Source organism: Meles meles, chromosome 7 (genome assembly GCF_922984935.1).
Source record: "Meles meles chromosome 7, mMelMel3.1 paternal haplotype, whole genome shotgun sequence".
Taxonomy (NCBI): domain Eukaryota; kingdom Metazoa; phylum Chordata; class Mammalia; order Carnivora; family Mustelidae; genus Meles; species Meles meles.
In genome coordinates this window covers 51,746,750-51,770,167 of record NC_060072.1, presented here as the reverse complement: position 1 = coordinate 51,770,167, position 23,418 = coordinate 51,746,750, and the positions used below count along the sequence as shown (strand labels likewise).

The 23,418-nt window shown below is 34.6% G+C and overlaps 1 protein-coding gene across 4 annotated transcripts in view; it reads left to right on the top strand.

Moving 5' to 3' along the window:
• The window catches only part of LEMD3 (LEM domain containing 3), a 78,920-nt gene that overhangs the window by 22,960 nt on the left and 32,542 nt on the right, over positions 1-23,418 (top strand). For all 4 annotated transcript variants that reach the window (XR_006819507.1, XR_006819506.1, XR_006819508.1 and 1 more), the window contains exons 2-4: positions 4,981-5,018; positions 8,633-8,699; positions 10,937-11,004. Coding sequence is in view for 1 of the 4 variants with exons in the window: in XM_046010780.1 (XP_045866736.1) it covers positions 4,981-5,018; positions 8,633-8,699; positions 10,937-11,004 (173 nt within the window). In the remaining 3 variants the exon portion in view is untranslated. The remainder of the gene's footprint in view (positions 1-4,980; positions 5,019-8,632; positions 8,700-10,936; positions 11,005-23,418) is intronic.

Sequence of the window (23,418 nt, the reverse complement as noted above, 5' to 3'; positions counted from 1 at the left end):
AAATGTTTTGTTCCTCCTGGCAGAATATTTTGTATACTGATTGATAATTGGTGATAGTTTGAGGTATTCAGAACAGAAGAATGTTGAGGCTGACTGAAGTTGGGAGTCAGTTTTCTGGAGAAAGGAAGACACCCTGCGTGTTCTGTTTCCTCAGTTTTCCCGAGTACTGAACAGCAGATCATTTATTGTCTAAATGCTTAGGATTCTTAAACTTAACTTTAGAGACTAGTCCCAACCCTTATTACATGGGCTTTTTTTTTAAAGCATAAGCTGAATAAGATGAATTCTGTGAGGTTTCCTGCTCAGAGTAATATATGTGAGTCACCAAGGTCCCTTACATTATCTGTACCTACTGACTCCTGTAAATAATCTTACTGGTTTGACTGCATTTCTTGCTGTTTGCCCTCTCCACTCTGTTACATTTCTAGAAATAATACGGCAAGCATGCTACCACTTCAAAGCCTGTATACTTGTTCTTTCCGTCTGTAAACGTCTTCTTTCAGGTATCCACATGGCTTGTTACCTATGTTCCTTCACGTTTCTCTTCAAATGCAGTCTTCTTAGTAAGGCCTTCTTTGACCATCTTATTTAATACTGCTTTCCTCCCTCACATCAAGCACCTTTCCTGCTGTTTTGCCTCCAAAGTGTTTAGAACCATTTGCCTTCCGTATATTTTTAAAATGTATTATTTGTACATTGTCTCTTCTAACATAAGCTCCTTGAGGGTAGGGATTTTTAAAATTTATTGTCACATTTCCAATGCCTAGCACAAAGTACTCAATAAATAATTATTAAATGAAAACCTTTTTCTTTTTGAATTGTGAACTTTGGGCACATGCAGGCTTTTCTTCCTTTTACTGCCATTGAGTGACCAAAATGGAGTCTTTCTCAGGAAAATAGCAATTTATTTGATCAACATTAAACATATATTTGTGAATACATTTGTAGGTTGATACACTTCATTTTTTCCTTTTTATCTGGGCATTCGTAATGGTTAATGAATTTGATCTCAGTGTAAGAGAATGAAAAAAGTTAAAGGATCAGTAAAACTATTAACATTTTTGAAATTGATGTGAAAGAGAGGTTTGGAGAAGGAAAGTCAGCAGTGTGTCTGAGTACATAGAAGAGTATCACAAAGTTAGAATTACTTCCTTGAAACAAAATCTGATGGGGAAATCATTTGACAATTTTGAGGGATGTAGTAGTATAATTAAGGAAACATTTTTAGGAACTTGATTTTTATAGTCATTAGGGTAGCTTAAAGGGAAGAGAAGTCAAAACATTAAGGACATTTACAAAGAAAAGTTTGGCATATTTGAGGTGTGAAATAATCTGAACAAGAAAATTGAAGGAGAAATGGTGAAACCAGAAGGATTTGAGGAAAAAAAGAAACAGTTAAGAGAAGCTGTTGGCGGTGTAGGAGCAGTACTAAGGCTGCAGTGGCTTCAAGGTTGTGCTGATTAGGGGACAGAAGAGGAAAGTTTGTAGTATCAGTGTGGTATTATCATTGCTTTAACGTAAGGGATAAGAACTATAATTTATTCTTAGGTCCATGCCTAGAAGAGAAGCTTGTAAATGAGGTGGCACTTTTTTTGCTGTGGGATGCTTTTGGAATATGGTTTCTTCTCTATAAATGCCAAATTGGTGGTGGGGGCCGGCTGAGGGGGGGATATTTTCACTAGGGGTAGTTTCCGTTAAATATTATAGGCAATTTGGATGAAATAAAAGTTACTGACGTGGTGTTAGAAATACTGAAGTGATTTGGGGGAAGAAAAGTTAGATGTATAAAGATGCTGTTTTTAAGGATGCATGGCTGGCTCGGTTGAGCACAAGACTCTTGATCTCAGGGTCGTGAGTTTAAAGCCCCATGCTGGGTGTAGAGATTACTTAAAAATAAGAAAAAATTTTGGGAAAAAGATGCTGCTTTTATAAATGAGGGCTTTTGTTTTTTTAGACTTGCTATTTTTAGATGGGGTTTTCTTTATGAAACTTAATCTCAAGGCTACTTGTTAACTTAGTATGTCTGTTCATTTAATAGGTGACAGTTGTGGTTCTAGGTAGTTTTGCTGTAAGCATCTTCACAGCAAGCATTTTGATTACACGGTAATTTTGCCATAAAAGATAAATAACTGGTTGACAGTTTGGTTTGACAGTTTAGTTTGATTTCTCCATTGACCCAGTAGTCCCATTTTTATGTTTTCTAAATCTTATTAGTCCTCATCATGGTCTATACAGTAGTGTAGAGTTTTGAACCCATATTTCCCATAAACTTTGGAATGTCTATCAGCAGATATGTCACAGTATGCCAAGAACAAACAACACCGTAAAAATCTGTCACAACATAATATGAAGCTTATTTACAAATATACATCCTAGTATTTATGAACTGTTATCTCTCTTAAGGAAGATATTTTAGTGTAAAAAGAAAAAGTGCAGTGCTGAATGAGGAAACTAATCAAGGAAAAAACTGTAATACTATGAACAAAAGACTTCGAAGACAAGTGCTTAAGTACATTCCCCACAATGAAATTAGTTATTTGCCCAGTATTGCCATGAATCTACACTGTACACTTTGATGTATTCAAATATTTTGTAATTCGTGATAAAGTCCTTTTAATTTTCTATTCATCGTACATGTTTCATTATGTCCTTTTTAATGAGTGCCCTTTTATTTTTCTTGATTTTTATAGCCACTTGGTTATGCTGTGAAATGCTGGTGGTTGTCATAGGAAATTGGGGGAAAAATTTTTGACATAAGGTGTGTAGGATGGAAAATATATTAAGATACAGGTATCTATCAGGTATCTCATCCTGTTAGACAAGAGGCAGACATCTAGCAGGATATAAAGGACAGAGCAGTTCTTTCAGCAGAATAACTGTTCTTCTCTATAGCTTTCTTTGTTATCCTATCCACCCCCACCTCCGGCCCCAAGTTGCTTGGAGCTTACCCTTCGCAGCCTTCTGCAGTATTAATACACAGGGTAGAATAAAGAAGTGTGGATTTAACCTGGATAGCACAGCCAGAACTTTTTGAGCACTAATTGTTTGTATAGTACTGTGCTTGGCTCCCAGCACACAAATATGCATGACACATGGTCCCTGTAGTGAGAAATTCACAGTGGGACAGTCTAGTGGGAGAACGTCTACAATCTATGGTAATACTTTCATAGAGATACTTGAAGAGTTTATTCTCCATTTAATATTCTTGACAAAAAATTATTTTGTATACGGTCAAAGAAATAAGGCTATCATGGCTTTTCTTCATAAACATTAAAACCTGTTTTTTAGAATTGCATGTTTTAATATTTTTTTAGAGTTACTCTTATAAAGGGCAAATAAAATCCTTGTTGTTCTGGTATTGTACGACCAGTTTATTTTAAATAGATTATCAAGCCATTTTCTGTAATATATTGTACTTAATATAGCTTTATTTTAAATTCAATTTTACATTAATAAAAATTAATGTTATTAAAGTATCTTTTTAGTACAAGCCTATTGTGATTCATAACATTTTATTTAATCCTTAAGCTATATTTTTTCTTCTTCCTAGTCCCCTACTGAATACTTTTGATCTTATATCATTCAAAAATTTTTCTTTTCCAGTATTAAAACCCTGTTACTCTAGAAAAATGTCTAAAAATCCATTAGCAAAATCCCTTTAGATGATCTCAGTATACATTTTTCCTTGCTTTTTTTTGTACCTTGTTAAACTGGTTTCACAAATGAAACTTTCTTAGAATCAGGCAGTTCCTGGTTCCTATGGGACTTCCTGTTTTCTCAATAAAAATAGAAAAGAACCTCAGAAAAGAAACCTGGTCAGTGTGAACTACTTTGTAGGCTCAGTTAGTCTTAGTTGTGACCTGGATTATAGATATCCAGGAATCTGAAAGCTCTGAATATTTTTGCATGTAATTTTCAAATATTTGATTTAAGGATGAGATTCTAAATAATAACCATGAGAGATACTACACACTTAGTTGTAAACTTGTTTGTATCTTTTTTTTTTTTTTTAAGATTTTATTTATTTATTTGACAGAGAGATCGCAAGTAGGCAGGGAGGCAGGCAGAGAGAGAGGAGGAAGCAGGCTCTCCACAGAGCAGAGAGCCCGATGCGGGGCTTGATCCCAGGACCCTGGGATCATGACCTGAGCAGAAGGCAGAGGCTTTAACCCACAGAGCTACCCAGGCGCCCTTTGTTTGTATCTTTTTTAGAGGAGCTGGGTATAGGGAAGTTAGATGGAACATGTTATATCCTTTTTATAATATATAGTGGCAATACAAAGTTATTTAATCCCAAGACAGTTCTTAGCTACTTTGATCTGTATTTGTTTCTTATTTCTTGCCAATTTTCCAGATGTTAGCAATGAGTAGGAAGTTTTTTTAAATCATTAGAAGAATTTTGAAAGAATTTAGTTTTAAAAAGCATCTTGTAGATTTCCTTAAGTAGTAACTGCTTTCAGTCTGTATTTTGAGAAAACAAGTTTGGTAGAAGCAATGTAGTCAGTAACGGTAATAGGTAACATGTATTAAGTGCTTGACACTAAGGCAAGCATTTTATATGGTTTATCTCATTTAATCTTTACAACAGCTCTATAAGGTAGGTATCATCGCTACATCCTTTCTTTATAGGAGAAGGAACTACAACTTAGGGTAGCTAAGTAGTAGATTTGAGTTCATGGTCACGTTGCTTACTAGTAAGTGATGGACCTGGGACTTGAACCCAGATGTTCATACACACCAGAGCACTGCTCTCAGTTATTATAGAGAAAACCACAGGTTCAGAGTAAGAATGGTGAATACAGTAAGTCTCAAAAATTACTTTCCTGACTTTTGTTATCATCAGTTTGTTTAGATTTTGTTTGCGTGTTACATTCAGTTTTAGCAGAGTACATGCTGGCATTTCAGAGGGCTTGTTTAGGGGGATTTTCATTCTCATTCTCAAATGATGCTAATAGTTCTCTTTTTTTCTTTCCTTGATAGTAAAAAACCCCTTTGATGGAACATTTGGAAAAATACAAGTAAGTAGAAAATCATAATACTGATATTTTATCTCATGTTTTATATGATAAAAGTATTAGGATGATTGTCAACTAAAAAATGCTAATTTAAGAGTTCTTTTAAACTGAAACAATTTTCTTATTTTGAGTATTCTTCAATGGTAATATAAGTAAATCTGAAACACATTTTCTCCTAAGAGCTGAATTATTTATCACCTTAAGGTAAAAGTCAACTGCCAAGTGAAATGGTATTGGTATGTTATCTGGGGATCAGGTCTTAACCTTTAGAGGTATGCCTGTTTAAGTTGCTGGATATTCTTGACAATTTTTGTCATCTTTGCCCCCACCTTGTCTCTCTGGATCTTTTGTTCATAGGCATGCCTATTCAGCCATCAGGAAGGCATGTTTCTTAGGCTACCTATTTATGATTCCTTTTCTTTTAATTTAAAGGATCTGTATTACTAATTTTAACCTAAGTTTTACTCACCTGAAAATATTTTTCACTTACCATCATTAAAGGCACTTCAAAAGTTAAGGTATTTGAGCTTATATTATAGTGCACAATTAGTTATTAATTTACTATAGGAATTGACAGTAATATAGACCTGTATATAAAACATTATTTGTTGTGCTTAAAGGATATGTAATAATGTGTAATCAAATCCATAGAATATTACTTTAGATTGTTAGAGTGGGATTTTGTATTGACTATGTTTATGTTTAGTAGTATTCTATTGTGATTGATACTTGTTTTAAAAAAGGTTGATTTTCTCACTTTGATAGTAAGTATAATGTTGCAGTTGGCATCATCATTTAAATCTATACAATATACTCATTTTTGCACATTGGAAATACAAGACCTTATTTTCTTTTATATAATTTTCCCCCTGGGAGAAACTGAAGGTCCGAACCTCTAAATAACAGTAATAATTGTAATGTAGATAACGATGCTTCACTTATATTGAGTGCTTATTCTGTGCCAGGCACCATGCTAAGTGTTGAAAATCCATTATTATCATTTAATGAGAGACTTAACAAACAGTTGAAAATTTCCTTGAGAAAATTGGCTGAGAATAGGAGGAACTATTTAAAGGTGACAAATATGAGAGAATTTGGGAAAATTGCCCTATAGTTTGATTTTTATCCACCCAAGAACGAGAACTTTGCTTCAGAGAATGGGACCTTACCAAAATACACGGTTGAAAGGTAGCTATTTCAAATTACAGTATAAAATCATTTTTGTTTAATGAAGGGTTACTTGAAAGCTTACTTTAAGTATGGATTTATTTGTAGATCTTTAAACTGGTTTTCAGGGTGATTAGGAAGGCCAGCATGAGATACCTTTTAAGCTGAATGTTAGGAGACAATTGGAAAAGCAGTCAGAATAGAAGATGACTGTAATGAAACTATAAGCCAATATAAGTTTTCTATAAGGATGTAACTTTAAAATTTAACTTACATGTTTTTTAGATTTATTTCTAGTTTAACATATTGGTGCTAAAGGTAACTGAACCAAAGCTTTTCTTTTTCTTCCTCAAAATTTATCACATTAATAACATACTACATAAAAACTATTTAGATCATAATTTAGTTGATCATGCCCTTGAGACCCTTGTAATATAAAGATGGTCATTTTGAATAACTTGTCATTGGAAAATAATTTTGGAAAAAATTATAGTTCAGCTTTGTGGGTGCTTAAATTCTCTATGTGAGAATTTAACAATATGTTTATTGTCTTATGGGATTCAATTACATTTGATTAGATTTTGTAATTTTTTCTACTTATCTAGTCAGTGTTAATATCTGTGAATCAAAAGATGAAGTTTTTTTTTTTTTTAAAGATTTTATTTATTTATTTGACAGACAGAGATCACAAGTAGGCAGAGAAGCAGGCAGAGAGAGAGGAAGGGAAGCAGGCTCCCTGCTGAGCAGAGAGCTCGACGCGGGTGGATCCCAGAACCCTGAGATCATGACCTGAGCCAAAGGCAGAGGCTTTAACCCACTGAGCCACCCAGGCGCCCCCAAAAGATGAAGTTTATTTCCAGGCCTCTGGTGTTCATTAGAGATGGAATCACAGAGCACAGGTGTCAAATTTTTGGATTTAGTTTTGTTTTTGAAAGGGGAGGAGTGAGAATGGGTGTGATCAGGACATATGAAAGAAAAGGAAATTGGTTCCTTTTCCAGATAAGGGAGGAAATAAACTTCAAAACTCTTAGCTACTTTAATTCCAAAACTTAATCAGATTTACCTTGGTTTTATGTATCAAGTCCACAAGCTGTACTATCATTAGAACTCTTTCTCATCTTATTATATTGAACATCTTTATTAAAAATGATTTGTGGTTTCATATATCACAAATGCATAGCTTTCAGAATCCTGACTTTCAGCCTAAGCAGTTACTTTTTGATGTCTGATGCTTAACAGTTGGGATTTTTAAACTTACAAGAAGATAAGGTTTGGCTTAATTCAGAATCTGCTTGAGAGAGTTGAGGGAGAAAAAAAGCTAAAGTACTATTCCTGATGCACAAGTCTGTTTTATTTTCCTCCTCCAGAGTTTTTAGAATGAAGTCAAACTCTTTGTCTTGTTCGTAGCAGTTGATCCCAAACTATTTTCCAGTAGTGTGCTGAATCAAAGTAGGCGACTGGTTATGTAAGAAACATAACCAGTCCCTTTATGCCTTTGCTCATCTTGCTGTTTCTTCTGCCTAGAACGCTAGTCAATTCTGTTCTTCCTGTGAAGCCCAACTCAAATATTCTTTCTTCCATAAATGGATCTTCCCTTCCCTTTCTATTCTGTATTTATATTATGCTTTGTTTGCGGCTTGAGCACCTAAGTATGTTTTTGCCCTTGAGAGCAGGAACCGTCTTGTTTACTGGGCCTCTTGCTTTGCTGAGAATAGTTCTTAACTCCTATTACTAGATACTCATTAAATGTTTATCTTGCTTTAATGGTTCATAAATTTATACAGGACCTCTTTTGGGGGGGCTAAGAGAGGTTGATGATCAAAGTATCAATACTGATTCCCTTACTGTGTGGCTGAATCAGATTAAGACAAAACATGAAGGGCAGGCTTGAAATCTCATAAGAACAATATATATAAGTGTGTATCATATAAAAGAGGATTGGGAGCTTTGCTTTGGTGTTTGGGGGAGTTTGTTGTACATAAGACCTTTTTTTAGCACTAACCTTAGTGCCAATTTCTCAGTCAGTCCTCAAGAAAATAAAATGTTTAGAGTAATGACTTAGATTCTAATGTTTTTTGTTTTTTTTATACTCCTTTTTTTTTTTTTAAAGATTTTATTTATTTATTTGACAGACAGAGATCGCAAGTAGGCAGAGAGGCAGGCAGAGAGAGAGGAGGAAGCAGGCTCCCTGTGGAGCAGAGAGCCCGATGAGGGGCTCGATCCCAGGACCCTGGGATCATGACCTGAGCAGAAGGCAGAGGCTTCAACCCACTGAGCCACCCAGGCGCCCTGTTTTTTTTTTTTTTTTTAAATATGGTAGCCATTCTTGAAATGTGAATTTGTCTTTGGATTATGAGCTTTTATGATTTTAAATTATTTACTGTTTTTTTAATAAAATAATTTGGTACATGTTTTTGAATTAGATATTTTATAATTCCTTTTACTTTTAGGAAAGTAAGAAAAATCTTCTGATGAACACTTTATACAAGCTTCATGATCGATTGGCACAGCTTGCAGGTAATCGTTTTAACATTCATAATGTCAAAGTGTTTTGAAAATTAATTTGTATATGTAGCATGTTATATCAGTAGAAAATAGTTTTCCCAAGTCTTGTGTTATCTTTGTGGATTTTCTCTTTAGATGTTTTTGTTACCTATACAGAATAGTTTTTATTTTATAGATATATTTAATTAAGGCCTTTTTTCCTGCCTGCCCATATGTATTAGATGAAATATATATTAGATAATTCTAAAGTCAATCAAATTTCTTTATTGCATTAATAGTAATAATAAATTTTGAAAGCTTACATATCAGTTAAATTGGGTAAGCAGTAAATTAACTGAAACCCTGGGTTAAATATAAAAGTGCAGATTTTCCTTTGCTGGTTGATTAGGTATCATTTCCTGGGATAAAATAAATATATTCTAGGATTTTTTCTATGGATTCTTTGCATTTTCTTCATATTCTGCTCTTAATAAGTCTTTTAACATCTGTAAGCTGTAGTAGCAGCTTACCTGCTTATTACCTTAGCTTTTTTTTAGTATTCTTATTTCACATATAATCTAAAAGAAGAGATTTGGATTATCTTCTTGTTAAAGAAGCTACAGAAAAAAATGTGGTTTTCTAAACTTTCGTATGTAGATCCTTTTGTAGAAATCAGATCACTGGTAGAAGATAGATATGCAAGTTTTTTGGTGGAATGGAGGCATTTGAGATCCTTTTAGTTCCCCATCCTCATATCAGCCTTTGGTTTGTTTTTTGTTTTTTGTTTTTTTTTGAGGGGGACGTGGATCCTTAACTTTGGTCAGTTTTTTTATGCTCATAATTCTTTGTATATCACTAAAAGCCTTCTTTACAATTAACTGACTTACTATCGTATTCATATACTGCAAGCTCATGACATTTATTTGGTGTGCTGTGGTATGCAGAAATAGGTTAAGTATATACTCTGGCTGGGAATACCAGATGTTGGCTACCACAGGCTTCTACAGTTGTCTCTATGGCATTGTTTTATTCAGTGTACTGGATGGGCATACTCTGGGGTACTTTTAAAGATACATACATTTCTTCCTTTAAAGCGGGGTCAGCAAACTTTTTTCTGTGAAGGGGCCAGGTAGTTTTTTTGGGCTTTCTGTGCTAGAGTTATTTCTGTAAGAGTTACTGAATTCTGCCATGATAGCATGAAAGCAGCCATAGATAATAGGCAAATGAATGAGTATGGCTGTGTTCCAATAAAACTTCATTTATAAAAAATCAGTGGTAGGGCAGACTTGGCCATGGGCCGTGGTTTGCTGACCTCTGCAGTAGATCTGTGGAAACTGAATCTTGGAGGATGCGTCATAAAGTTTGAAGACTTTTACTTGTTTATTTAATAGGTATTTCTTCCTTTTTTATGATTATGACCATTAAAATCTAACTGCTTGCACAAGGCTGATAATAGGAATATTGCTACTTTTATAATAGGAAAATTTATCAAGGAGTTTACTTGAACTACTGTACTTTCAAGTTAAAAAATTTTTTTTAAAAAACCATTTGAAGAGAAACAGGACAGAAAGAACTTATAATTGAAGTTCAGTATAAGGAAATTGATTTCTAATAACCACAGATCAACCTGAAAGAAAAGGCTTTGTAGTCTTTTATACATAGTTGTGAGAAAGGAAAAATGTGGTTTTGTATGTACTGCATTTCTTTGTAGAAATCAGATCATAGGTAGAAGTTTGTATCTTATTTCCCTGTTGATCTGTGTTATAATAATTTTTAAGGCACGCACATACCTTGCTAAAGATAGGCATAGCACTGTCTTTATACATAGAATGTACATTTTAATTCAAACTTATTTGAATCCTTGAACTATTAGCTTTCATAATAGATGTGTAAGTTACCAAAATGAATTTCCCCTCTTGGTAAACAGTGAATCTTTGGGGAACCTTCTGTGTGCCAAGATCTGTGGAAAGGCATCAGTGTGACGTGGTTCTTATTCTGGCCAGTGATTTAGTTAGAAATAGAAGAAGATGTGTTCCTATCTGGACTGGTTAGAAATGCATTTAAAGATTGTGGTTTATGTAAAGATAAATGTTTGTTTATATTACCTACTGGATTTTTTTATAGGAAATTAAATAGTATTTATCTTCTTTCTTTATTGATGATAATATGACCTTTAATTGTGTAATTTGAAAATATTTGATTAATCATGTTTGTTTTCTTCTCTTTAACATGGTACTGATTCAAAATTAATAATATGCTAATCTTTCCAGGAGATCATGAATGTGGCAGTTCTAGTCAGAGAACACTTTCTGTCCAAGAGGCAGCTGCATATTTAAAAGTAAGCAGTACAATTAGAATTTTAATAGCTATATTCTTTAAGTTTATATAAATTATTACAACTTGTACAAAAGTACCATGCATTTGATTTCTTTAATTGTACTGTTACAAACTTGGGCGTGTTGTTTGGTGTAATGTGAACAGATACAGAAAGCAGAATTACTCAACGTGTTTTGTTTTAGTTTGTTTTAGAACATTCTCCCATAAAATTAATTTGGAAAGTGTACAAACAGGTACAAACAACTGTTTGTTTGAAATTGAGATAGGTAAGTAGCATGTAAGAAAGGAAGTAAGCATCTACCCATTGTCATTTATTTTAAATCTTCTGCTCCAGATTAATGTCATCTCAGGGTACTAAGAGAATTCACAGATAAATTTTCTAAATTACTGTATGTAATCTTTTAGGAATTACTATATAAAAGGAAGGGTACAGAGCTTTAAGGTGGATGAGTGTTAAGATGGGCAGGATTTTTTTTTTAAGGCTGAATAATATTGCACACACATGAGTGTACATGCACACACACACCCCTCCCCACACCCCCACATTATCTTTATCCATTGATCTGTAGATAGAGGTTTCTGTTGTTTTCACTTCTTGATGATCGTGAATAATGCTGCAGTGAACGTGGAGTGCAGGTATCCTTTAGATCCTGTTTTCAGTTCTTTTGGGTAAATACCTAGAAGTGGAATTTACATATGATTGAGGAACTTCCATGCTGGTTTTCGTAGTGATTATACTGTTTTATATTCCCACTGACATTTTCCAAGGGTCCCTTTTTCTCCATGTCCTCAAAAACACCTGTTTTTTTTGTTTTGTTTTTTAATAATGGCCATCCTCACCAGTATAAGGAATATGTCACTGCAGTTTGGTTTGCACTTCCCTGATGATTAGTGATGTTGAGCACCTTTTCTTATGCCTATCAGACATTTGTTTGTCTTTGGGGAAATGTTTATTCAGATACTTTTATATATATATATATTTTTTTTAATCAGGTTATTTGATTTTGTTATTGAGTTGTAGAAGTCCTTTCTTTATTTTGGATATGGCTTGCAAATATTTTCTTTCATTCCCTGGGTTGCCATTTCACTCTGTTGATTCTTTGTTTGCAGAAGCTGTTTAGTTTGATGTCGTTTCACTTGTCTGTTGTTTTGTTGTTATTGCCTGTGCTTTGTGTCCTAACCCAAAAATCATTGCCAAGACCAATGTTATAAAGCTTTTCTTCTAGGAATTTTATCTTTTCATGTCTTCCGTTTAAGTCTTTAATTGGTTGAGTTGATTTTTGTGTATAGTGTAAGATAAGGGTCCAGTTTCATTCATTTGCATTAGGAAATCCGGTTGTCTCAACACCATTTTTCAAAGAGAGAGTCCTTTTCCCATTGTGTGTTCTTAGCATCCTTGTTGAAGATCAATCAACTATACTGTGTCTATCTATGGAAGTACCATAGTGTTCTGATTACTATAGCTTTGTAAAATGCTTTGAAGTCAGGAAATGTGAGGCCTCCATCTTTGTTCTTGCCCGAAATTGTTTTGGCTATTTGGCTAATCCTTTGTGGCTCCATATAAATTTTAGGATTGATTTTTCTGTTTCTGGAATTTTGATGAGGATTGCATTGAATCTGTAGAACACTTTGGGTAGCATGGACTTTTTAACAATATTAAGTCTTTAAATCCATAAGCATGGGATGTATTGCCATTTATTTGTGTCTTGAATTTCTTTTAGTGTGTTGTGGTTTTCTGTGTACAAGTCTTTACCTCTTTAGTAAATTCATTCATAAATATTCTTTTGATGCTGTTATAAATAGGATTTTCTTAATTTCTGTTCCTGTTTTTTCATTTTTAGTGTATAAATGTGCAACTGTTTTTGTATGCTTATTTGTTTATCCAGCAAACTTTGTTCAGTTTGCTTATTCTAAGTTTGCTTATTCTGTGTGTGAGAGTATGTGAGCGATAGTATGTGTCTCTGTGTGTATGTGTAATCTGTGGTATATAAGATGTAATCTGTAAACAGATAATTTTTCTGTTTTCTTTCCGATTTGGTTACCTTTTATTTCCTTATCTTACCTAATTGCTCTAGCTGGGATTTCCATTATTATGTATTGAATAGAAATGACAACAGTGGATTTCCTTATCCTGGCCTTGTTCCTATTCTTCAAGGAAAAAACTTTCAGTTTTTCACTGTTGAAATGATATTAGCTGTGAGCTTTTCATATCTGGTCTTTATTATATTGAGGTAATTTGCTTCTATTCCTACTTCGTTGAGTATTTTTAATCATGAAGAGGTATTGATTTTGTCAAATGCTTTTTCTGCATCTGTTGAGAGGAGCATGTGATTTTCATCCTCATTCAGTTAATGTGTGTCCTTCTACTGGTTTTTTGTATGTTGGACCATCCTTGAATTCCAGGAGTAAATCCTACTTGATCATGGTATATGATCCTCTTAATGTGCTGTTGAATTCAGTTTGCTAGCATTTTGTTGAGGATTTTTAGCATCTGATTCATTAAGGACATTGATTTGTATTTCATTTCTTACGGTGTTTTTGTTTGGCTTGGGCATCGGAATAATATTGATCTCATAAAGTGAGTGTGAAAATGTTTCCTTCTCTTAATTTTTTGGAAGAAACTGAAAAGGATTAATGATGTTTGGTAAAATTCTCCAGTGAAGCCATTGAGTCCTGGGTTCTTCTTGTTTGAAAGGTTTTTGATTACTGATTGAATCTCCTAACCAGTTATAGGTCTGTTGAGAATTTCTGTCTTTGTGATTCAGTCTTGGTAGGTTATATGTTTCCAGGAATTTATCTTTTTTTTTCTCTAGGTTATTCATTTTGTTGGCAATTGATTGTTCTTAATATCTAAATACTTAATAAGTACTTAATAAGTAGTCTCTTACAATCCTTTGTATTTCTGTGACATAGACTCAATATCTTCTCTTTTCTTTCTGATTTTGAATTTTCTTTCTTTTTCTTTCCAGGCTGTTTTGCTGATCTCAAAAAACCCACTCTTATTTTTTTCTATTCTCTCTTTTATTTATTTTTACTCTAATATTTCCTTCTGCTAACTTTGGACTTAGTTTATTCTTTTTCTAGTTCCTTGAGGTTGTTTACTTGAGATCTTTTTTTTTTTTCTTAATGAAGCTGTTTATCACTATGAACTTCTCTCTTAATACTACTTTTGCTATATCCCATAAAAAAATTCTTGGGCTTTTTGGGGCACCTGGGTGGCTCAGTGGGTTAAGGCTCTGCCTTTGGCTCAGGTCATGATCCCAGGGTCCTGGGATGGAGCCCCGCGTCCAGCTTTCTGCTCAGCGGGGAGCCTGCTTCCCTCTCTCTTTCTGCCTGCCTCTCTGCCTACTTGTGATCTCTCTCTCTGTTAAATAAATAAAATCTTAAAAAAAAAAAAGGTCTTGGGCTTCTTGAATCTGAATGTCCATTTCTTTCCCCAGGATTGGGAAGTTTTCTGCCTTTTTCTGTTCTCTCTCTCTTCCTTTTGGAACTTTCATAATACATATATTGGTCTGAGTGGTGATGTGTCCCATAAGACCCTTAAGCTTCCTATACTCTTCATTGTTTTTTCTTTTTTTGTTCCTCTGACTGGATAATTTCAAATGACTTCTCTTTGAGTACCTTGATTCTTTCTACTGCTTGACTAAGTCTGCCATGAACCCACGTATTGAATTTTTCAATTTAGTTATTCTTCAGCTCTAGAATTTGTTTAGTTGTTTTTAGTTTTTCTCTCTTTATTGATATTCTCATTTCATTCATGTGCTGTTTTCCTGGGCTTATTGAACATCTTTATGACAGTTGTTTTGAAATTTTTGTCAGGTAGTTCTTATGTCTTAGTTCCTTTAGGGTCAGTTTTTGGAGACTTATTTTGTTCCTTTAGTTGGGCCCAGTTGTATTGTTTCCTTCATGTGCCTTATTACTTTGTCAAGACCTGCACATTGGAAGACACAGCCATATCTCCCAGCCTTTAGTGACTGCCCTTGTGCAGGGGAAGACCTTCACCGATGAGTTCAGATAGAGATTCTGAGGTCCTCTCAAACCTTTTCTCTGCATGCATCCATCTTCTCTAGTTTTGTGGGTACAAATTCCCAACTAAAAAGGGTTTGCAGGTTTGTTTTTTTTTCTGGAGCCTGTAATCTCTTGCTCCCTCTGGTGTCTGTCTGCTGTACTGTGGGTCCTCTGGAGCAGCCGCAAACTGTCCTGCTCTTTTCTGTTCTCAGCAAACCCCAGGCCTTTAGACTATGTCAGGTCTCCTCAGTGCTCTGAAACAGGTGATACAGAAACCAGTCCCTTTGGTGGCTCCCTGAGAACTTGGGACACTGGACACATACTTCAACACTATCTTTCCTTAGGGAGAAGCCAGAGTTTGGGGTTTTCTTGTACTCATTCTTCTTAGAGCTGTGGAGAAGGGCAATGGCAAGTGAGTAGGTACTAGTTCAAACCATTGCCTTTGTTCTCAGCTACCTCCAAGTTGGTCCACTTACCTGTCAGTTCTTAGATTCAGGCAAGACAGAAACCAGTCCTTCTGTTAGCCCCTCAGAAAATCTGAACATTAGACTTCTGTTTCAGTCTTTTCTTCCCCTCTTCAAGGATAAGCCCAGAGTTGGGTATTTTCTTCCAGTGCACCACGTTGTGCCACTGGACGGAGCTCTGGTGAACAAGGGCTACCATTTTTCCTCCTGGCTTCCATGCTGCTATTTTCACACTTGCTTGGGTTGCAGGAACGTTTTAACTGGTTTCTGGATTTCTTACAAAGTGAATTGGTCTGTGTGTTGTTGAGTTTGTGTCTCCATGGGAAAAGGATGGTCTGGGGCTATCTATTCTGTCTTGCTGATGTCACTGCCTCCCTCTCTCTTTCTTTCTTTTTTTTTTAAATCTAGAATATGGTATAGTTCGAAGGCTTTCAGCAAAGTTGTGATGAGTTTCCCATGAAGTACTTGTTAAAAAAGAGAAATGTGGACTGTTTTTAACTTAATTCAGATTAGCTAAATCTACTTAATGTAGATATCCAAAATACTAAGTTAAGACAGTATAATATGTTGGAGATTAGATGTGGATTCACATGTCAGCACTTAAAAAGTGTGTCTTAAAAAGACACACTTAAAAGCTGTGTGTCTTGATAAAGTTCTTTCACTCTCTGTACCTTCTTCTTAGCATGAAAGTGGGACTGTTATTAATTCTTGTTGGAGTGGTTGGGAAACTGAACTGCTCAGTGTCTGATGGTTATAGTAGCTTCCCCATAAATTTTGGTTCTTTTTCTGTGCTCATTAATTAATTAAATCTGGGTCATTCTGGAAAGAGGTTTCTTTTTTTTTTTTTTTTAAAGATTTTATTTATTTATTTGACAGACAGAGATCACAAGTAGGCAGAGAGGCAGGCAGAGAGAGAGAGGAGGAGGCAGGCTGTCGCAGAGCAGAGAGCCCGATGCGGGGCTCGATCCCAGAACCTTGGGATCATGACCTGAGCCGAAGGCAGCGGCTTTAACCCACTGAGCCACCCAGGCGCCCCTGGAAAGAGGTTTCTAATAACATGCTACAGGATTTGTCTTCTCAACCTATCTTGTTCTCTTCTTCGAATTTTCAGTTTTGACCTAGATGAGAACACTGATAACAAATTTGTGCAGAGTGTAATAGCTAATAGATTGGATAGCTAAAGAATCAGAATATAAAAAGATCTTAAATTAGGTAGAGTTCCGATTATGGGGCTTTGTTTTAGGGATGGAAGAATTGCCAAGTGGGTTGTGGGGGTGGGAGCAAAGAAGGGATTGGATTAAGTAGTCTACAAAGGATGTAGAATAAAATATTCCTCAAGGAGGGCATAGCATGTGGGAATCCAAAGCAAGTAAGTAGTTCCTTATGAGTAGTTAAAAGCGTTTGTACTTCTAGCAGTAGGAAAAACCGATCCGAAGCAGTGCTTCCTTCTTGCTTTCTCCTCTCTCTCTTTTTTTAATCAGTTAAATATCTTAGAGAGGTAATTGCACAGATATGTGTTAACGGTTGGTCATAAATTCCTGGAACAGGATTAATTTACATTTCGGAAGAACCTGAGACTCTTAAGAGCTCCTGAATACTCTATTTAAAGGATTAAAGGCAAGGGATAGAGCTTGGAGTGGGATAGGGACTGATTCATAGTTGGGCTAGAGCTGAGGAAGAGGCAAGGTTTCCCGTGGAAGGATGATTAAGTACCACCACCTCCTCCCCCATTTGATTGAAACTTTGGGTGAGCAATAAGAAAAGGTAAAAAGAAGGGACACAGAGGCAGGGTTGGGACAAGTCAGAATCTATGTCAGGCAGCAGTGGGGTATGAGAGATTATTCCTGCTAAAAATTGCCAGCAGAGGAGGATATCCATGCATGAGATGAGTTGGAAACTGTCTGTATTGAGTTAAAAAAATTGAGATTAATGAACTCTAGTCTTAAAAGGTTTTCATTTTTTTTCCTTGGAATTATTTTATGTTTTAGATGGAGTTTTACTTTTTTTTCTTAAATTCAGTAGAATTTCTAATGTAAGTTTTTACAAAGGATTTTGGATTCATTTCAGTCTTAATTAGTTAAGTGAAGTTACTTTGTATTTTCAAATGCAGTGAAACCTGGTATGGCTTGTTACAACCAATAAACAGGAATTTTACCCTATAAATAAAATTTTAAGGTCTAGATAAAACTTTTAAATACTATTTTTAATAGTGTTTATTTTTCTCAATGTAACATTAACATGCTCATGATTTAACTAATGGGAACAAAAGGAAAAAAGCATTTCAAATTCACCACCTGAAGTTAACCACTCATTTTTGGTTCATTTTTTCTCTAGTCTTTTCTTACGTTTTCATCCCTACAATTAGTATCACTATAAATTCTAAATATTTCTTATTACAAATGTTTATATATTATTTCCTTAAAATTATCATAAGCATTTTGTCATGTTATTGTTCAGGTTTTTGAACTTCTTTTTATCACTGGGTAAATATAATAAATATATATAATATAATTTTATAAAAAATACTGATTGTATTGCATTGTATTGGTTTGTGGTATGTCAGTATTATGAAAGCACTCTAATCTTTGCATATTGTATTTGATATTCTGATTGTTTCCTTAGGAAAATAGTTCTAGAAAGGAAACTACTTGTTAAGGAGCATGAGCTTTTGTAATTCTTTGGATGTATGTTGCCAAATTACTTTCTGATTTGGAATGACCATGTTAGCCCAGTCTAGACAAAATTGGTGTTTTTATTTTATTTTATCCAAGTTCTAGCATAAATATGGAAGAACCTCACTACAAAGCTGATGTCAAAAACCATGATGATAATACATACATTGTAGTCTCCCCGCTTCTGGAGAGAGATCTATCCTACATTTCATGTATTTGTACTGTGGTCTCTCCAGCAACACAATTAAGTTCTTGCATTCAGGAGTAATTTGGCCAAAGGGAGCACAGAACTCCTAGGAGTGTAAGCTAATTTTTCCCCAACTGAAAGTGCATTTTAAGCACAATATGATAAATGTTTGGTGGAGTAAAATGAATGAATAAGTAAACCTCAATAAATTTTTTTTTTATTTTCTTGAATTTGATGCTTCATATTCCATTCTTATTTTATTTCTCCTACTTTCTCTTTCAAAGGATATTTAAGTAAACATAAAAATTAATTTAAATAAATTAAACACTCTTTTTCTGAACCTCCAGTGTTTTTCTTGAACTTTTTTCATTTTTTTCACTCAGCATTTTTGATAATGAAAGTTTGTTTTGATTTTTGAGAAGTTAAGAGGTCCCTCTGGTGGAACGTTTAGGAAATACATAGCATTAAATTTTCATGAAAAGACATAGTCTTGTTTTTAAGTTAAACAGTGGAAGCTTTGTATGGTAACTTTCCAACTAAATGATGTAATGAATGGTGGTTCACTTTCAAAACCTTTTTAAACTTCAACACAATGAATACGTTTACGGTTTGTGAAGAAAACACTAAGAAAGAAGATAGCTGCAAATGTGCCAAATTATGGGAGCTGGATAGACTTTTATGGCCCAGCTTGGCATGCTAATCACTGTTAATAAAATTGTGTCTTTGTGGGAAAATAAATGTTCTGAGAAATGGAATGATGGATAAATTTCTTTTTTTTTTTTTGATGGATAAATTTCTTAATAATTATTATTTATTGGGGCCTCTGGGTGGCTTAGTCTGTTGAACAGACAATTCTTGGTTTCAGCTCAGGTCTTGATCGCAGGATTGTGAGATCAAGCCTGAAGTCCAGCTCTGTGCTCAGCGCAGAGTCAGCTTGTCCTCTCCCTCTGCCTCTGCTTCTCTCCCTCCACTCTCTCTTTCTCAAATAAATTAAATCTTTAAAAAAATAATAATTTATCGAGTACAATTTATCTTAGGATTTTCTTAGTATCTCTGACGTCACAATGACCCAGCAAGGTAGGTGGTACAAAACTCACCTTAAAAAGAAACTTAAGCTCAGAGGGATTTAATGATCACATCATCTAGCTAGAAAGTAGTGAGGCTGGGAATAGAATTAAAGTGCTTTTTCTTCTGCCTCTTAGATGGAAGGACTGGTTCATAACCACCAACTCCATCTTTTGAGTGAGCAAGAGACTGACCCTGAATAAAGCTTAAGATCTGAAGAAGTGATCAAAGTAGATAATATCTGTATAGATGACGTACTTTTTCGCTCCACTTGAGGTTATACATAATAGTTAGGCAGTAGTGCAGTCATGATCTGATCCCAGGCCTACTTATTTAAGGACCATGTTATCACTGAATCATCAAGAATTAAATCATATTATTGTATTGATTTTCGTGTGTCTTATTTTAATTAATTTCAAAGGTAACATATATAGCATATGTCATATCACAGTTAAACAGAATATTCCCGTACTGGAAAGCCACAGAGCTGTTATTACTATATATATTATCCATTCTGTGAGTGGTCCAATAGGTTTTTAATCTTTACTTGACTTCTCCCTGTATCAGCATTTCTTTCCCTTCTTACTAAGGCTTTGTAGCTTTATTTAATGAGCTGAGTCTTTTACATGAAACAGTATTATTTTTATGCTGTGAAACTGTAATCTAAGTTCAAAGCACCTGATGTGAGTTTTAATAAAAATACATTTTTTGCCAATTATTTTACAAATAAGGTAAATTTGGAACTGGGAATCTTCAGTGTGTGCGTGTTCATACATAGTATATTAAAATAGATTTGTGAAAGATTTGGGGAAATATGCTTTGAATTTAGAAAGATTTAAATGAAGCAGTCAGCAGTACGTTGACTGGGTTATTGCCTATAAGTAAGTGTAATAATTATAATAGACTTGCTTTAAAAATTCATGTCATCATCATCAGTGATTAGAAAATGGGCATTGTATGATACAAGTATGCCTTACTAAGAAGTTGGCAAACTACAGCCCTTGGGCCCATTTTTGCATGGCCTTCTAGCTGTGGTTTCACAACACTTTTAAAGTTTGCTTAGAATATACATGGCAGAGACCTGAAATGTATATAGGTACAGAGCCTAAAGTATTTTACTCTTTGATCCTTTACAGAAAAGGTTGGCCTGCCCCTACCTTACAGCTTTTGAGGTAGCTACAAAAAAAAAATGAATAATAAAATACTTTCCACTCTTAGAATCAGGAAGCTCCTGTGCATGCTGTAATGTTAGCATGAGCTATTTAATTAGCATAGCCAGAAAAAAAATTCTGCTTTTACTTCTTCAAAAATTCTGTTTTATAATACTGTAGAACTCTGTATACTATGTAGAACATTTGTGGAAGTAATGGTCTGTCTCAGACCTTAGTACTCTATAAATTTTTTAATGAGGTTGTAAATAAATTAACAGTTGTTTTTTTGTATTTTGTGTATTGATGTTCCATGGTTCTATTGTATTCCAGATAGTAAGTGGATATTAGCTGGTATTAATGTGGGGAAGGAAAACAAAATGAGAAAATAACAACAGATATTCTTTTCTTACCCTTACTATTTTATAACTAAAATTTTTAAGCTTGGTGTTCTCCACATACTTATCTTATTAGAGTAGGTGTCCTTTTTAGTATGAACTATTATGTACATTCTTAAGGATAACTAATGAAGGCAGTAATAATACCTTCAGCCTTCTAAAATTTTTGTATTTAAAATATACAACTAATAAATTTGGAAATTTGTTTTTACATTATTTGAAACTTAAATGTATAGTCTAGCCTTCAGAGTTCTGTGTAATAACACAAAAATGTCATTATATCTTGCATATTGTTGTAATAGAAGCTGAAGAGCATATATGTAAACACAGGTAAATACAACATGTATGTTTCATTGATTTTTTAAAAAAAGATTTTATTTATTTATTCGACAGATCACAAGTAGGCAGAGAGGCAGGCAGAGAGAGAGAGGGTGAAGCAGGCTCCCTGCTGAGCAGAGAGCCCAATGTGGGACTTGATCCCAGGACCATCAGATCATGACTTGAGCCGAAGGCAGCAGCTTAACCCACTGAGCCACCCAGGTGCCCTGTTTCATTGATTTTTAAAAAATATCCATGTCTTACGATTTCACTTATATGTGGGATCTAAAAAACAAACCAGTGAACAAACATGCAGAAACAGACCCATAAATATAGAGAACAGTTATGAAATGAGTAAGTCATAAGGACGAGTACAGCCTAGGGAATAAAGTCAGTGGTATTGCAGTGGTATTGTATGGTGACAGATGCTAGCTGCACTTATAGTGAGCATAGCATAAACTATTGGGACTACATTAAAAAAAAAACTTCTGTACAGTGAAGGAAACAATCAGTGAAACTAAAGGCAGCCTACAGAATGGGAGAAGATGTTCGCAAATGACATAACTGATACAGAGTTAGTATCCAAAGTATTTAAAGAACTTAAGAGACTCAAAACTCCAAAACCAAATAATCCAATTAATAAATGGGCAGAAGACATGAACAGACATTTCTCCAAAGAAGACATCCAGATGGCGAACAGACACATGAAATAATGTTTAACATCACTCATGATCAGGGAAATACAAAACTGCAATGAGATATCACCTCACACCTGTCAGAATGGCTAAAATCAAAAACACAAGAAACAACAAATGTTGGTGAGGATGTGGAGAAAACGGAACCCTTGCACACTGTAGGTGGAATGCAAACTAGTACAGACAGTGTGGAGAATAGTGTGGAGTTTCCTCAGAAAAGTTAAAAATAGAACTACCCTATAATCCAGCTATCTCACTACTGAGTACCCGGAGAATATAGACACACTAATTCATAGGGGGGGTACAAACACCCCTATGTTTAGAGCAACATTATTTATAATAGCCAGGATTCAGAAGCAGCCCAAGTGTCCATCAGTTGATGAATGGATAAAGAAGATATGGCATATATATAATAGATAACATAACATAGATGCATATAATGGAATATTACTCAGCATTAAAAAAGAATGAAATCTTGCCATTTGCAACAACACGATGGATCTATAGAGTATAGTGCTAAACAAGATAAGACAAATACCACATGAGTTCATTCATGTGGAATTAAGAAACAAAACAAGCGAACAGGGGGAAATAGAGGCAAACCAAAAAAATGGATTCTTATCTACAGAGAACAAACTGAAGGTTACCAGAGGGGACGTAGGAGGGGGAGTGGGTGAAATAGGTGATGGGGATCACTTGTTGTGATGAGCACTGGGTGATGTAGGGAATAATAGTTGAATCACTATACTGTACACCTGAAACTAGTATTACACTATATGCTAACTAACTGGAATTAAAATAAAAACTTAAAAAAAAACCATATACATTACGAAGAAGAATGAGTGCAGTGTTTCCAGCTCCATGGATAACCCATATTAATCTTGCTTTGTGGATTTTCAAAGCCCTCTATCGCTTGTGCTTTATCTAATCCTAATCCTTGCAACGTAACCAGAAGTAAATTCTCTTGACTTTGGAAGCAAATAAATTTTAGAGCAGATGAATATGTGTTCTGTTTTTGTTATGCACAAAGTGAATTCTGGTAGCATTTTTATAACAAAACCATAATTGCCTGAAATTATTTTTGTATAATTTTATTGCATAACATTTGAAAGCAATGTTAAAGCTTAAACAAAAAATCACTTAATTTTTTTTAGTCACGAAGTGCCTAGGTGGCTCAGTCATTTAAGCATCTGCCTTGAGCTCAGGTCATGATCTCGGGTCCGGGAGTCGAGCCCTGAGTTGGGTTCCCTGCTCAGTGGAGGGAGTCTTCTTCTCCCTCTCCCTCTATGCTCTTTCTCTTGCTCACTCTCTCTCAAATAAATAAAATCTTAAAAAAAATTTTTAGTTACTATTTGTAAGTACAGATTTTTATAGTTACATATAAATGGCATATTGTTTTACTTTTTAAAAAGATTTTATTTATTTATTTGAGAGAGAATGAAAGAGAGAGAACATGAGAA